This window comes from Pavona decussata, unplaced genomic scaffold (assembly GCF_977016875.1).
Source record: "Pavona decussata unplaced genomic scaffold, jaPavDecu1.1 SCAFFOLD_114, whole genome shotgun sequence".
NCBI classification, from domain to species: Eukaryota; Metazoa; Cnidaria; class Anthozoa; order Scleractinia; family Agariciidae; genus Pavona; species Pavona decussata.
Window position 1 is genome coordinate 6,390,125 of NW_028145528.1, and position 15,023 is coordinate 6,405,147.

General features: G+C 37.5%; 2 protein-coding genes across 2 annotated transcripts; both read left to right on the forward strand.

Annotated features, from left to right (window-relative positions):
• Nucleotides 1-631: 631 nt before the first annotated feature.
• LOC146470489 (spermatogenesis-associated protein 24-like) lies at nt 632-4,022 on the forward strand. The gene is made up of 5 exons (XM_085122590.1): nt 632-815; nt 1,548-1,610; nt 2,455-2,585; nt 2,931-3,001; nt 3,789-4,022. The coding sequence occupies exons 1-5, from the start codon at nt 708-710 to the stop codon at nt 4,007-4,009; spliced, it is 594 nt and encodes a 197-aa protein (XP_084978716.1). The 5' UTR covers nt 632-707; the 3' UTR covers nt 4,010-4,022.
• Nucleotides 4,023-7,614: 3,592 nt separating this feature from the next.
• LOC146470490 (uncharacterized) lies at nt 7,615-14,249 on the forward strand. Its single transcript, XM_085122539.1, has 6 exons — nt 7,615-7,817; nt 9,364-9,498; nt 11,008-11,344; nt 11,744-11,859; nt 12,525-12,785; nt 13,908-14,249. Exons 1-6 carry the CDS (start codon nt 7,797-7,799, stop codon nt 14,055-14,057), a joined length of 1,020 nt encoding a protein of 339 aa, XP_084978665.1. The 5' UTR covers nt 7,615-7,796; the 3' UTR covers nt 14,058-14,249.
• Nucleotides 14,250-15,023: the final 774 nt, after the last annotated feature.

Below are 15,023 nucleotides of genomic sequence, written 5' to 3' on the forward strand. Positions count from 1 at the left end.
CTGTATGGAAGCTTTCTCGTTGGATGAGGCTTCCTCTCCTTTCCTTTTCGTTGCAGTAATATTGTTTGTAAGCGGTACGCCATGAGTGTCGACTGTACTGGTTCTGCTACCTCGCTGAAAAACAAAACAACAACAAAACAAAAAATGTATGTTGTGAAAAGGCTGCCTCGTTCTGGGAATGTTTTTGAATTGTCTGCATTCGGCTGCATTTTATATTGTAAGAGTTCCGACAGAGATTTAATTTCCCCCTTTTTTGTGAGTACCTTTCTTTACATTTATTCACTACATTTATTTATCTATTTATTTAATTATTAAGTTTTTTATTGGCTAGTGTCTAATTTGCAATCGAACCAGTTTTATTTTTCAAATCACCTGTAATGAATGAAATAGTGTAACCTTTTTTTTTTTCTACCCGCCTCGACTAGCTTTAGCCATACGCGGGTAGTCTTCATCTGTACAATGGATATGAAAAAAGAACTTTTTTTTTAATAAAATGATGATGATGATGATAATGATGATGATGATTTTTTCTGGTATTTGGACTAACCGGTGAATCTTTAGGGAAGCTAAATAAGTGAAATACTTCAAATAATAAAATAAAATACCCCAAGATAGGTTATTCAAGAACTGCGTGCAAACTGGGTACGAATGTAAATTTCCGAGGAAAGCTGGGTCGAGTGAATAGGAAAAGGCGCTGAAATTCCAAAATGGAGTCCAAGCCAGATGAATCGGAACCTTCTTACATGGTTGTAAACAAACAGCTTCAAGATGTTATACGCTTTCAACAGACGGTCATAGCTAGAATGAAAGCCAAGGTGAGGGATCCATGTATCTAAGGAGCGTATTTTATTCGATCACACTGATTTCAATGAAACAATTCGATAATCGTAAACAAAAACCTGTTGTTTTTAATACTCTGATATTTTAACCATAAAATCTGGATCAATCTAAAACTAAAGGAAAATAGAAATCAAATGTGGGGTTTATACATTTAAAACCAACGCCAGCTTTGCGACCTAAAGGGAGCAGTGTGTCACGGTGATCTGCAAACACAATGAGTCTGAAGAATTCTCAAGCTGGGCTGGACGAGAAATCACAGCTTTTAAATTTAGTCGATGATGACATTTTAGCATTAACGAGCTTCCTCCAATCTGCCTGTGGATCTTTGCAGCGTAACTGCGACAAAAGGTTTTCAAAATTCACTAAAATATTAAATTTTGCTACTCTTTAGCATTAACTACTGGCTGGGTCGAAAAAGGTAGTTGACCTGCTCCCCATGTTATATGCCTGGGTAGAGACCAGTCTGCGGAGTATGGCGGAATTCGACAAGATTTCATGCATGCAAAGGTTTTTTACTGGAGTGCACTCTGTGCAGTATGCTCTTTGAAGTTTCATTGCATGGTACTGATCAGAGCAGGCTGCTACACTTCAGTAAAAAACCCCACCTGCAGATTGGGGATCTCCAATCTCCTGAAGAAATATGGTTACCAGAGTTCAAAGTGCAGTTGCCATTTAGCATTTTTTTGTGTGTGCTATTCCTTTTACAGATGTCAAGAAGAGATGACCGTGTGTCACGTGAAGAGTATGATAAATTGGCAAGGGAGCTGGAAGTATATTTTGATTTATTTTTTCTACCATTTGGTTATATTTAAAGGAATGGCCATATGCATCTGAGCTGATTTTTAGCAGATGTGAAAGCATCTGAGTTTCTTTGAATGATAATTTTCAGCTGGTGGACCCTTTTTGATTTTTTCCCAAAATAAATTAATTCACTGTGGTATGGTTGTATGTTGCAAATTGGTAAAATGGAACCTTCAGTTGGTTGGTGATCTCTGCACGATGAGACATTGTTTCCTTAGATCTATGTCATCTCGAGAAACTTTACTCCTTATTTCCACTATCTTATACACCGGTGTATCATCATTATGGGGGAGGGGAGGGGTTGTAGTCTTACAGGAAATATGGTTTGTTCCATCATACCTCAGAAATGAAAATAATTGCCCATTGTCAAAAATTGTGTGGACCACTTGTGGCCTGTCTCCAACACCCAACACTACCTTAAATATAAGGCCAATTCACCTGAATTGATAACAGTTTTGAGAGTTTAATTGCATTAAGTCACTTTAATAATATTTTCGAGACAATTTTGGATTGTTGCTCCAAAATTATTTAAAAAATTAATATAAAATTTTACACAAGTTTGAATTTGCTCATTAATAAATATTATTGTTTTTTTGTAAGAATGCCATAATTCCCACCTCTAATAAAATTATGTTGTCAGTGAGAGTAATCTTAGTATAGGTATTCAGTTTCCCCCAATTATTTATTTACAGTCATGTAAGTCCCTTCCCCCACTCTAGACTGTAATAATATTAGGTGACCAGTAATTAAAGTAATTTAACTTATTAACTTAAACTTAAACTGCTTTGTTTTCTATTTTGTCCTTAACTATAGGAAGAAAAACTTGAACACGTGCGCACAAAAGCTAAACTTGCCAGTGAGAGTGAAAAATTACAGTTTGCTTTGGGAGAAATAGATATTCTAAACAAGCAAATTCAGAGAGAAAAGACAACCTTTGAAAATGCGTAAGTACGTGTACATGCTTACCTTTAGCGTTGCTAAATAACAAAACAACTTAACAAGCACTGATGGGCCTTAAGCATTCTCCTCCAATCTAACTTTGGATATTCACTCCCTAAACACAAGTAAGCCCTGCAAGTAAGCCCTCCAACTGGGGTTTCATGTGAGACATATTTCAGGCATCAGCAGCAAGCGAAGCGAGCTGTGAGAGGATTAGTCCTCTCAGGGTTTGCTTTGCTTGCTGCTCGCACCCTCTCATAAGACCCCAAATTGAAGAGCTGACTTGCAGGCTACTAAAACGTGGACTGTCTTATAATCCAATATATATATTTTTAAATCTTCTGGCATAGGTATGGTCAGGTTAAAAACAAAGCACTGGAAGAAAACCAAGAAAAGAAGCAGTTCCAAACAAAGTGTCACGGTAAGTGTCTCAATTTGATCTTACACTTCAAAAAAGGTGGACCTTGAGGAAGTGTTACACTTTTAAGGTGGCTGGCACTGGTTTCCACTACTTTCCTGTACTTCTCCTTTAATAAAAACACCCTGATTTAAACAATGAGCTTGGTGACCCCACCCCATTTTTTTTATTATGGAACTGGGATCAGCATGTTCAGATACAATGCTTTCCAAACCTTTAAAAAAATTTGTGGCAAGTGGCTAAGAAGCAACCTAGTCTTATACTTTTCAAAATTTAAGGTAGAAGTAAATCAGACATGGCAGAATAAAATAACTGCCTGAAGAGTTAATGATTTTTCTTGGTTTTCAAGTCTGAAAATTCATGCTTGGTTGACTCTTTCCCTTTGATGTGAGCCAGAGTTTCCACCTTTCACAAGCAAACATTCACCTGTTGGAAATATCTTATGTACATCCCTGTTTAAAGGCGGTGAGGCATTGTGCTGCAAATGCATTCTTAACAGAAAGATGTTTCAAATTCTTGAAACCTTGGCTTTTCTTTTGTTTTGTCAACAACTTAGTTTGTGAGTGACAGGTAACTGTTGTTAGTCCTGGCATGCCAATGATCCACAAGCCATCCTATTATGTTCAGACATGATCTCATGTTTCAACTTTGGTGCTTTTGTAAATACTCTCAGAACCCACCTTAAAGAGGGTCCTTGACAAGTGTTTGAATCTCATTTATCATGTTTAAAAATGTCTCTATTTTTCAATGATGATCTAATTATTAATTGATTATGTTGTTTTGGTTTTAGCGATGGAGGAGCTCTGTTCCAAACAGGATGATATTTTAACAACAAAAGATGCCAAAATCAAGGAGTTGAAACTCCGCCTGGTGCGCCAGAAACAAATGCATCAACAACAGATTTCTGATTTGGACATCCATCGGCAGCAAGAGCAGTACATCAATAACACCACACAAAAACCTCAAGAGAACCCCAAAAGAACTCGTCAGAAACGAGTGTCTTTCAGATAATGTTTGTTACATCTCAAAGTGCCACTGGTTCCAAGGAGGGACCTCTTAATCATAAATTCTATAGACTTGCCTATGAATTGAGCTCTGGAATTTTTCTTGGATCAGGTCGAGTGCTTGCACCACAATACTGGTCGAATGAAAGTTGGCTGTCTTGTATTGCTACTCTAGTAACTAAAAATGAAGGTCAAAATGTGGGAAGCTTCTTGTAAGAATCATTGCACCAGATGCTTTCAATTTTTTTAAATTTTCTTTTAAGGCCTTGAGCAAACAAAAATTATTTGTTTTTTTAAAAATAAATAAAATTAATATAATTGTTCAGATATGTCATCTGGTCAGTGGGAATTTCACGTATCGTTTTCAACTAAAGGAACCTGATTTTTGGCAATATACAATAATACTCATAATATTACTTTTAGTCAATTCAACAATGTAGATACTGACTTGAAATACAAATATGTGTAAAACTTTGCAAAAAGTCATCCCATGTTTCTGGGAGTACGTCTCTCATGTTTGCAATGTAAAACATTGTAAAAACATATGATATATGTACAGGTGGTGTTATTTAAGTTATGATATAAATATGTAATATAAATGTGCAGAATTTTGCAACCACGACTTTTTATAATTTACCAATTTCCTTTATTTTGTAAATAAAACAATAGTTTTTATTCTGTTTTTTAACATTATTATGTAGTGCAATCCATTCTAACCTGGCCATCTCTAGCTTCCAAAAATGGTTAAAAGGTGTAATATGATGTTTGCTGTATTCAGCTCCCTCCTATAAAATACCCCCCTCCCCCTCCCCCTCTAATGCATCATTGTAACACGATAATAGGCAGAATGCCTAAGTCCCGGGGGGGTACTCCCAAAAAAATTGGGTAGGGATGTGCGGCCCACTTCCCAAAACCCTTACCCTATTTATGACCAAAATCTGTGATCTTCCCTACCCTATCTATGACCTGACCAAAAATTTGATACCCTATTTATTACCTGATAGTGTCTGTTCAACTTCAGTTCAAAACTCCCTGGAGCCCAGAGCATGACCGGAGCGCGTGACAAGCCGTTGCGGCACGTACACAGTTGCCGTAAACATCATAATGAAGAAGTAGCTTCTTCTAAAAAAAAAAACAAATTCAAGACTAGAGTGCAAAAATCGATACCCTATTTATTACCAAAATGGCTGCAAAATGGCTAAAATCGATACCCTATTTATGACTAAAGCAGCTGAAAAACCATACCCTCTGGCGCCGCACATACCTATAGAGCCCATATAATGGAGTACCCTCCCCCCCCTCGACCTAAGTACTCTAAATCTCTTGCTTAGTTATTTTATTATCTCTCTCTCTAGGATAAATTAACGCCTATGATTTTTGTCTTTTGTTTGTTTGTCCGAAACATAACGATTTAAAGCTATTTAACTAACCTGACAAGAACAGCAACAATAGCAACCTGCAGATAAATGTAATTGTATTGTTTATTTTCCTAATATTGTTGTTTTTGTTGCATCTAAGGTTAAAAATAAATTGCCCCTTCATCTCTGTGAATTTTCTGCCATCTAATTATAAATATACGTACTCTGTAGGTGGACCAGTTTCATTACCACGACAAATTCCGCATTGGGACAACATCCTCATATTTTATCTCTACCTGAAGTTGATCGCTTTCGAATTCCATTGTCGTTCCAAGTGATAAGATATTAGATTTATGCACTAGTCAATTGAAACCCCCACCCCCCCCGGACCCGGGACAGATAGGGGAATAATAGGGGCATATAAGCACTTTTGATCAGAGATCTGTCCCCTGGGGGTGGTAGATAAGATGTGTTTTGCTTCTTTATATGTCCCCACCTCGAGGAATCAGGGAGATTTGACTGTGGTTGACTGGTACCGAAGTTCGTTGCGAAGTCAATCGATTGCACGTTGTCATTTTCGCGCCATCCATATTGGCTGATTATTGGCAAAATGCTTCGCAAAATTTGGTTTAAAGACAATTCAAACTGAAGAAAGAAGAAAATTCATAATTTCTAGCTCTATGGAAAACTCTCCCTACAAACCCATGGTGCAGCCATGGGTACAAAAACGGCAGTCGCCTTTGCCAATATCTCATAGCTAAGGTTGAAATGGAGATTTTAAAACCGCTCATTTGGAAACGATATATAGACGACATATTTTCCCTCTGGACTTTAAGGAGAGGAGATAAAGCAGTTCATTGAGCAAGCAAACAAACACCACCCCACAATTAAATTTACGGCTGAAATTTCAGAAACAGAAACATTTCTGGATACAAACATTTATAAAGGTGAAAGATTCAGAAGCAAATTATTCAGTTCTTGATGTGCGTACGCACTTCAAATCTACTGAAACATGTCAATATACGTACTCCTCTTCGTGCCACCCACCAGGGGTCAAAAAAGGCTTCATCAAAGGCGAAGCACTGAGGCTTGTCAGAACAAACTCTTCTTAAAACATAATATTTATTTGAAGAGTAAATTCAAAATCCTAAATCACGCTGACAGGCGAGAACCTTGTTCAAAGGACCCTCTCAGAAATGCAATTTGAAAACAGGAAACTAAGACTCCTTCAAAAACCAAAGGAGAACAAATGAATCTTGCCTTTCGTTGCACAACACTACCCAGCAGTGCCAAACTTTAAGCAAATCCTCACGAAAGCCTGGCATTTAATAGAGCAACAACCATTGTTCAAAGAAGTCTACACTACAAAGACCTTCCCCTCATATGTTACACTGAGAGGGCGGTCAGTCAAAGATATACCCGTAATCGCCAAATTATAAAAAAAGGCTTAAACACGCGCTAGGGAGCCGTGCAGGCCTGTTACTCTTGTACCCAATATGATTCCTTGTGATAATCCTGGCTACCCCATAGAGTGGTTCCATTTCGAATGCATGGGACTTGTGGATGCACCAAGTTGAAAGCGGCTTTGCACTGAATGTGATGTTTAACCTTTTCAAAGCTACCACTGTTCAGAAATGCTCTGTTGCAATGTGAAATTCATATTCTTGCAAAATTTAATAATCCACAGCAAGTTTTGTTGGGCCCTGCCTTACTTTTTAGACCAAACCGAGGCCCCGTAGGCCCATGGCACCGAGATATTTCGTTATTAAAAGAGAACTATTGCCCAGTATTAAAATATATTTTGCTCCTGATTAATTCAGTGTGAACGATTTCTTTTTGTTTTGTTTTGTTTGGTTTGGGATTTTTTTTTTAATCCCTTGCCAATTTGTTCCCAGGGGGACGGGGATTTGATCTCAAGATTCTCCCCAGGGGCTGGAGGTTTTGGTATGATTTGATCAGGGCCTTTGTCAAATCCCCCTACCTGTCCCGGGTCCAGGGGGGTGGGGGTTTCAATTGACTAGTGCATTAAGCCTACAAAACTGCAAATTTTTATCACAGTCATAAGACCAGTTACATATTCATTCATTTTTTATTTATAGCTTATCAAACAAATCGCATGAACAAGAACTCAAAGAACGTTCGAAGGCGTTTATTCAATTTTTTCGCAACTTCTGGTTGACGCAGTGGAAATAGAATTTTGACCGGAAGTGTTGGTTGGCTTTGCGCATGAACATAGAAAGAAAAGCGCTGACTCAGAATGACAACAACAATGGCGGGAGAGAACTGTGAAGGAAAACGGGCGCAACAAATGGTAAAATTTTTGCTACCTTTGTAGAAAGCAACACTAGTATGGCGAGACCAGTCCTTCCTTTCGTTTGTATGTATCATCTGTAACATTTTAGGAAGGTCATATAAAACTGCGTTTCGAGAAAAGTCATGGATGGACCAGCCAGTCGGGTAAGTGTTCAACATATAAAATTTGGGATTCTTGCCAATAATTAGTTTGGTCCTGTAAAACATTGTTCAGTAGTAGGTTAACTGAAGTTTCTTTATCGCTGAGAAAGGGTTCATTATGTGAAGGGCGAACGTGTTTTCTTCTGGTATGTAGTTATTAAGAAAAGGGAGCCTTTTTAAACTTCCTTTTATTTTTAATTTACAGTTGTCAAGACTTAATATTGGTTGAAGTGCAGTAGCTAAATTAAATTTGTGACTCCTTTTAACCTTGGCACAGTTACACTTTCCATTATTGATATAAGCTCTGGGGCCTGTTTCTCGAAAGTTCCGATAACTCACTGGGCCCAAAATCTATTTTTCATGAGATCTTTTGATGTTGACTGATTATGAAAGGTAAATTTTAAAATTCATTGTTATTTTATGTAACATACCAGCAAGTTTGTGCTAAAAATTGCCACCATTGGGTTTAAAGATGGCCATCTTGAGAAAAATGCAAAATGGGACCAAACAATTTATTGGAGCTTTTGAGAAGCTGGTGTGGGATTTGCGCCTGGGATAACAAATCGATATTTTCAATACTTGACTAGAGGTGAATTTACTCTGTTTTCAAAAGTGATACTAATAATTGAATACTTTTGGAAATCAATAACTATAATTTTAAATAATAGTAATACAGTCGACTCCCGATAACTCGAACCTCCCGCTAACTCGAACCAATTTTCCTTACCTTTCAGGTCATTTTGTATATAATTTTACCCACGATACCTTGAACTCCCAATAACTCGAACCTTTTTCGATTTCCCCTAAGGGTTCGAGTTATCGGGAGTGGACTGTAATAAGAATCTTGAGCAAAAGTCATTAGCTTAATCTGTCAAATTCAATCCTTTTAGCCCCTTTAACCCGTGATATCAAAGAACAAACTCTCTTATCTTGTCCCCATACTTTTCTTATAAAAGTACTGACAAGAAGTTATTAAGTTAACTCACATTGAGTGATTATATCCTTAATTCTCATGACATCAGGGATTGAATAAGCATTGGTATTACAAGGAGAAATTTTATGCTGATCACTGTAAGGGCTTAAAGGGTTAACATTGTGCTATGTGTCACATTCCTGACACACTATGATGTCATGAAAACAGATTTTACCAGATGTTCTATCCTGAAGAGTGAGAAGATAGGGGTAAAAGATTAAGGTCAAATTCTCGCTTGTGTACTTCTTCCAGAGTGCTCTTCAATTAACAGTCAGATCAGATCATCAAATAACTTTTTGAAATACGTACCCAAAAAGCATTGCTGCAATAGTGAGCAATCTTTCCAGAAATTTGTATATGAGTTTACTGACATTGCATGAAAGCCAACTCAATATTCAAATAGTCTTAATTAAAGTCATCCTGAGATAATTATCCCAAGTTATGCACATACTGGATATCAATTATTATTATGCAGATAGTTATAATGCAATCTGTACATGTGCACAGCTTTCTCAAAACATCAATGCCTGGAAAATTGAAACATTCATGGTTGTAACATATATTGAATTTTTCTAGGTGCGCGGGCGACGAAAAAGGGCATCTGCAAATGTTAGTCCTCCTGTGGATCAGCCATCAACTTCATCTGCTCCATGCGAGGATCAGAATCTTCCTGTGTTAAGTGTCACCCAAGATGAACATAGCTCTGCTCAGGTAACTGCTGTTTGAACCTTTGCAAGCTTTCCCCATCCCCACAGATTTGTTTCTGGCCTGTGATTCCAGTAATAGGGACATGCATTGTGTATTGTGTATTTTTTACGTTACTGTGTTATCCAGTTTTTTTGTCTTGCATTAAATTCAATTTACCTCCAATAGAGTTTTAAGTCTTACAAATCATAATTCACGGTCTTCAAAAACTTACCAAGAAGTCCAGATTTATAGAAGCAAATCTTCACCATTTATTGAAATATTTCAACAAAAATTCCCCTAGGTACAGTATATTTAAAATGGAACAAAATATTTCGAAAATTTTCTGCAGAGAAAACAATATTTGGAGAACTATGTATGACATCCTTGAATGATTGAAGTTATGTCCTTGAAAGTACTCAAGTCCTTCACCCACAATGTGAGGCAGAAAACAACAACAGAAAAAAAAACTTTAAAACTGTTTAAATGGTGTGAACCCAGAAGTCATTTCAAAAGTCATGTCATGTCAAAAATTTTATTAGGAAATTAGTAAAATACACACAATGCCACAAATAGCAGCTGAAGAGCTATTCAAAGTGGGAGCAAAACTAAAATTTAGGATCCGGAAGATATGATTTCTCAACTACTTCACAGAAACTTTTCTGAGGCTAGTTTTAGACGGTGGAGTGGGGTGGACATGCAATCTCCGAACTGGGTGCGGGATAGCTGACTGAGACTGGTTTATGTTATGCTTGCCCCTAGTACAAATCAGCATACAGGAGAAGCAGTAGAAGGTTGCAGAATGATGTTACACTGAAGCCTGACCCTGTTACCATACTTTCTTAGACTAAAGCTTGGTTTACACGTACGGCACACAACTTTGAGCATAAGCACAAGCACAAGAAACCTACGTGCAAACTGGTGTGACGCAAGCATAAGCACCTTGTGCTTAATGCTTGCGTTGTCCCGATTTACATGTACCATGCAACGACGCAAGCATGAGCACAAGCACAAGAGAATGGAACAATTCCCATTCTCTTGTGCTTGTGCTTGCGTCGTTGCATTGTGCGTGCAAACTGGGATGATGCAAGTATAAGCCCAGTGCAAGGAAAAGAAACTAAAAAACAGTGACAAGTTGTCAGTGTACATTCTAGTCCACTATATTGGAATCAAATCGCACGCTAAAAGGCAGTCCAGCTGCGTGATTGTGCCACATTTTTATGCTTTTTTGCTTGTGTTTGTCACTTTATGCTTATGCTTATCGTAAGTGTAAAATCCTTGTGCCTATGCTTGTGCTCAACCAGGCTGAAGATACATGTACTTCACTTGGTATATAACTCCAGTCCCCAAAAGGTATTTGGTTACTGGCCAGAAAGCTATTAGTCTGAGAAACTAAACAAAAATGTTTGCGAGGCAACCCTTTGATACTGATGTCCCCCTCGAGGGAGAGTAGTGATACTTCTACTTTCTTTGTGCTACAGAATAAACTGAAATTAGATGACTTTTAAGCTTTAGTTGTTATTTTCTTTTGAAAAGGAGGAATCAGAATGTGTTTCACAGAAAGTCAAAAGAAGTAGACTTCATGAAGATAATGAAAATGAAGAGAGCTCTACAGAGACCAGAACAGATGGTGAACCAGTGATCAACATAGAGTCACCTACAGTACGATGTCCATCTGAAAATAAGAGGAGAAGAATATGTGATGATACAGAAGAGAGTTCTGCTGATATTGGAACAGACAGTCAACCAATTACTGTAGAGTCACCTGGACCCACAGCAACTCACTCACAAGAAGATGTCATGATTGTTGGTGATGTCCAAGTTGCAAGGCCAGAAGTTATAGATTTAGAGAGACTTCCAACAATTAGACAAGGTGATTAATTTTAAGCTAATGGGAGCTCTTTTATGTTGCTACTAAAAGCTGGCAAACTTGCAAATTATTGCAGCATTGAATCCACAGTTCAACTGAATCTGGCTGATTAAAAGATTATTTAATGCCAATTATTTTACTTCAGATCTCTGTGAAGATATTTCTGTCATTTAAATGTAACTTTTTCTTTTAACTTATATTTTGTTGTTGGAAAGAAACCAATATCTATGATAGTATTCTTTAAAATGAGGGCCAGACAAGAGAAAAATGGCTGGCTCAGTAGTGTTTCACTACTGTAATTATTGAAATTTTGTTTTTGTTGTATAAATAACATTACTATAAATAACTTTGTGACACTGAGATCATAGCATTATTTGAATGTATTGTTGTTGTTTTTTTCAGGTGGCTCTGTAGTTGTTGATCTTACAAATGATGCCAGTTTCCACGACAGCAATGTGGTGGATTTAACAAGAGAAAGCTCAGCAGATTTTTCAACTGACCCCGGTCCCGTTATTGTGGTAAGTTTATCACAATTAAATGCATTTTAAGGTGTACTGTGAAAGGGACATAGCTCATCCCAGATATTTGATTTGTTTCTGTCGCATGTTTTAGACACATGCATGGTAAATAAACCATTTTCATAATGTTGGTGTTGAACTGAAACTGGTTTGCACATGCTTGCGAAAGCCCTAACAACTGCTTTTATGCCATGCTTATTTAATTTAAAGCTATTCACAGGGAGATCCTCATCTGAGGAGCCTTTATGGCTTCTAAGGGGATTTCTTGCCTCTATTTCTCTAAATAAATAATAAAATTATTATTAAGTAATGTTTAAAACATGGGCAGCAGTGTTTTTATTGGGATTTAAAACCACAAGGCGCAACCAAGTGGTTTTAGACCCCAAACTTGTGCTGCAAGTTTTTTGAACAGCTTCAAAAGCATGCCTGGAAAAGCATGTCAAGAGAGTTCATAACAATGATGCTTTTGTGAACTTTGGAAATTAGCATACAAGGAGGAGGTTTTATCGAGTTTCAAAACCACTACACGTGGTGTTTTATCTACCATTTGATAGGTCAATGGGCTTATGAATTATTAATGAGTTTTGAACAAAATATATAAATATAATGTAGTGTATGTTACACAGCAAAATCTAATAATAACATTTTCTGTGGCTGCATTTCAGTGTGTAAATAGAATATACCACAGAGACCCCATAAGCCAGCTGCCATCTTGCCGGTTTGCATCATTCCCTAGTATGTTGGACAGAGCTTTTAGTGTGACTGGTTCTGATGATGAAATACAAGAAGTTTCTGACAGCAGTGTCGCAAGACAGCAAAACACAAGCTTGTTAAATGCTTCAACATCCAGCACTGAAGATCCAGATACCGAGGGAAGTCCAAAGAATAACATAACTTGTCCAATCTGTATGGATGATGTACAAACAGTAAGTATTAAATTGCCTATTCAAAGTATTGTAAGCTATTTTAACCTTTGTAATTAACCTCCAGGGTCCAGTTGTTCAAAGGCCGGATAACTTTATCCAGTGGATAAGTCGCTATCCGTCAGTTTCAATCTGTGCAAAGATTTCAGTATTTCCTCTTGTACAAGCGAATATGTGCACTCTAACCACAGTTACGTTTGGGAATGTACGAAAACATTGGAAAAGGTTTTACGTGAAGTATATTTTAGACCCTAAATAGTGCCTTATCCAGCGGATAAAGTTATCCGGCCTTTGAACAACTGGGGCCAGGAGGTACATGTATATCTGCAGTGTGGTCCTCGGAATTTTGATTGAGGTGTGTGGCCTTGAACTCCATTTCAGACCACAAATGTGTTTCCTACACTGAACCGTGTCACGTCACATCTGCTGTACATGTACATGTATGTCATTTTCTTTACCATGCAGAAAAATTGTTTTTGAGTTTTGAGCTGATATTGTTATTCTTTGAAGTCTGTTCAAAGTGAGTCACATAAACACAGCTTGTGTCAAAATTTCTGACTTTTGTAAGTGAGCTGTGAACTGATTTTTTGTGTGAAAGAATGATTATAACTGCCCAAATAATAGGTCAATAAAATGTCAGTCAAACAAAAACAAATAGGAAAAAAGAGGAACACACCATTGTGAACCTGGACCTTTTGCTGTGGTAGTAAACCATGCATCCACTACGTCACTAAGGGTGCACCCTGCCTAAGGCATTCATATTAACTGTGATGATATATACCACTACTGCAAAATTGGCAATCCACAGTGTACATGACTGTGCATGTATACATTAAGACAATGAGTTGTACCACCAAACAGTCATAACCCTCCCTGGTTCCCCCCCCCATTTTAGCTTCAGACTTTTACTTGTTACATTTTGGCTCTCGTGACCCCACTCCCCCTCAGAATTTGAGTGGCCTTTCAGGGGAGTGGGAGTGGTTGTGGGAATGGAAACTGAGCATTATTAGTCCACAATGGTACTGTAGTGACACAAAAATTATGGTTTTCAACACCCTGTTTTGGAACTGACCCCTTGGCCAGGTGGTATCAGTCTCAATTTTACAGTATTGTTTTTATTTTCAGATAAAGAGGAGAAAAAGGCAATTAACATCAACAACTTGTGGACACGTTTTCTGCGACAAGTGCATAAGAAGTGCTGTACAACTGCAAAACAAGTGTCCAACATGTAGGAAAAAACTCTCTTTGAGACAGCTACATCCAATATTCCTCTAGCACTACTTGGAGAACTCAAAAAAAAGAATGAGGGTTTTGCTGCATTTACCTTCTCCTCGGTGACAAGATTTCAGTTTTCTTTGACTATCCATATTGTAGTGATGAGAAACTTGTAAATTGTGGAGTTTTGTGGCTGTGTTGGTCAGCTTTTTGTGAGCGATTGATGCCATTAATTAAAAGTTAAGAAGCTAATACATATGTTGTAAGCGCCTAAAGATGGTCTAGCCAATAACTGGTGTTAGTCAAGATTAATTAGTGTAAATAATCATAGAAAACCTGTAACTGTCCTACCAAGGCACCCTTCAGTTTTTACAGTAGAGCAAAAGGGGGTTTGGTGGAAATTTACCCAACCAAAATAGTTTTTACCCACCCCGTCTCGGAATTCTATTTTGTTATGACCTTTACCGCCAACAAAAAAATAAAAAAGTATAAAATGATCATACCTCAGCATCAATACCTCACATCAGATTCCTTCATCACTTCTCCCAATTGTTTCAATGACCCATAGGTCATCAGACTTCTTTACTTTGTAGAAACCTGCCCTTGAAGCAAATATTTTTGGTAATACTTCTCCCCCCCCCCCCCCCACGCCCTTCTCAGATTCCATTATTAAGACCCAACCCACCCCAGTGGAAGAGGTAAAAATTATTGCAGGAAAAGATACCTATTTCATAGATAAAGATTTTTTTTATATTTTTTGAATTGTACTGAAGAAGCTGTTTGGCCCATAGTGTCAAAGTAACAGATCAGCTTTTACAAGTTTTGGGTGCCTAGAATATCATTTGTCAAATTTTCTTCAATTTCACTAAATAGCAAGCACCAGAAAGTACTGCTTAGACTATAAATGATTTCATTTATGGACTGAAAAGTTGAAACCACCATTTATTCTGCTCAAGGTTTGCAAGGTTAAGGGTTACTGGCATATCTAACTTAAGGCGCGTTTTTTGGGACTTTTTATTTTGGAAT

Bases quoted from the DNA above. Each gene is read 5' to 3' on its own strand.
- LOC146470489 (XM_085122590.1), top strand. From the start codon at position 708: ATGGAGTCCAAGCCAGATGAATCGGAACCTTCTTACATGGTTGTAAAC. The intron at 816-1,547 runs GTGAGGGATCCA...TTCCTTTTACAG, and splicing joins TAGCTAGAATGAAAGCCAAG to ATGTCAAGAAGAGATGACCG. The intron at 1,611-2,454 runs GTATATTTTGAT...CCTTAACTATAG, and splicing joins AATTGGCAAGGGAGCTGGAA to GAAGAAAAACTTGAACACGT.
- LOC146470490 (XM_085122539.1), top strand. From the start codon at position 7,797: ATGGATGGACCAGCCAGTCGG. The intron at 11,345-11,743 runs GTGATTAATTTT...TGTTTTTTTCAG, and splicing joins ACTTCCAACAATTAGACAAG to GTGGCTCTGTAGTTGTTGAT. The intron at 12,786-13,907 runs GTAAGTATTAAA...TTTTATTTTCAG, and splicing joins GTATGGATGATGTACAAACA to ATAAAGAGGAGAAAAAGGCA.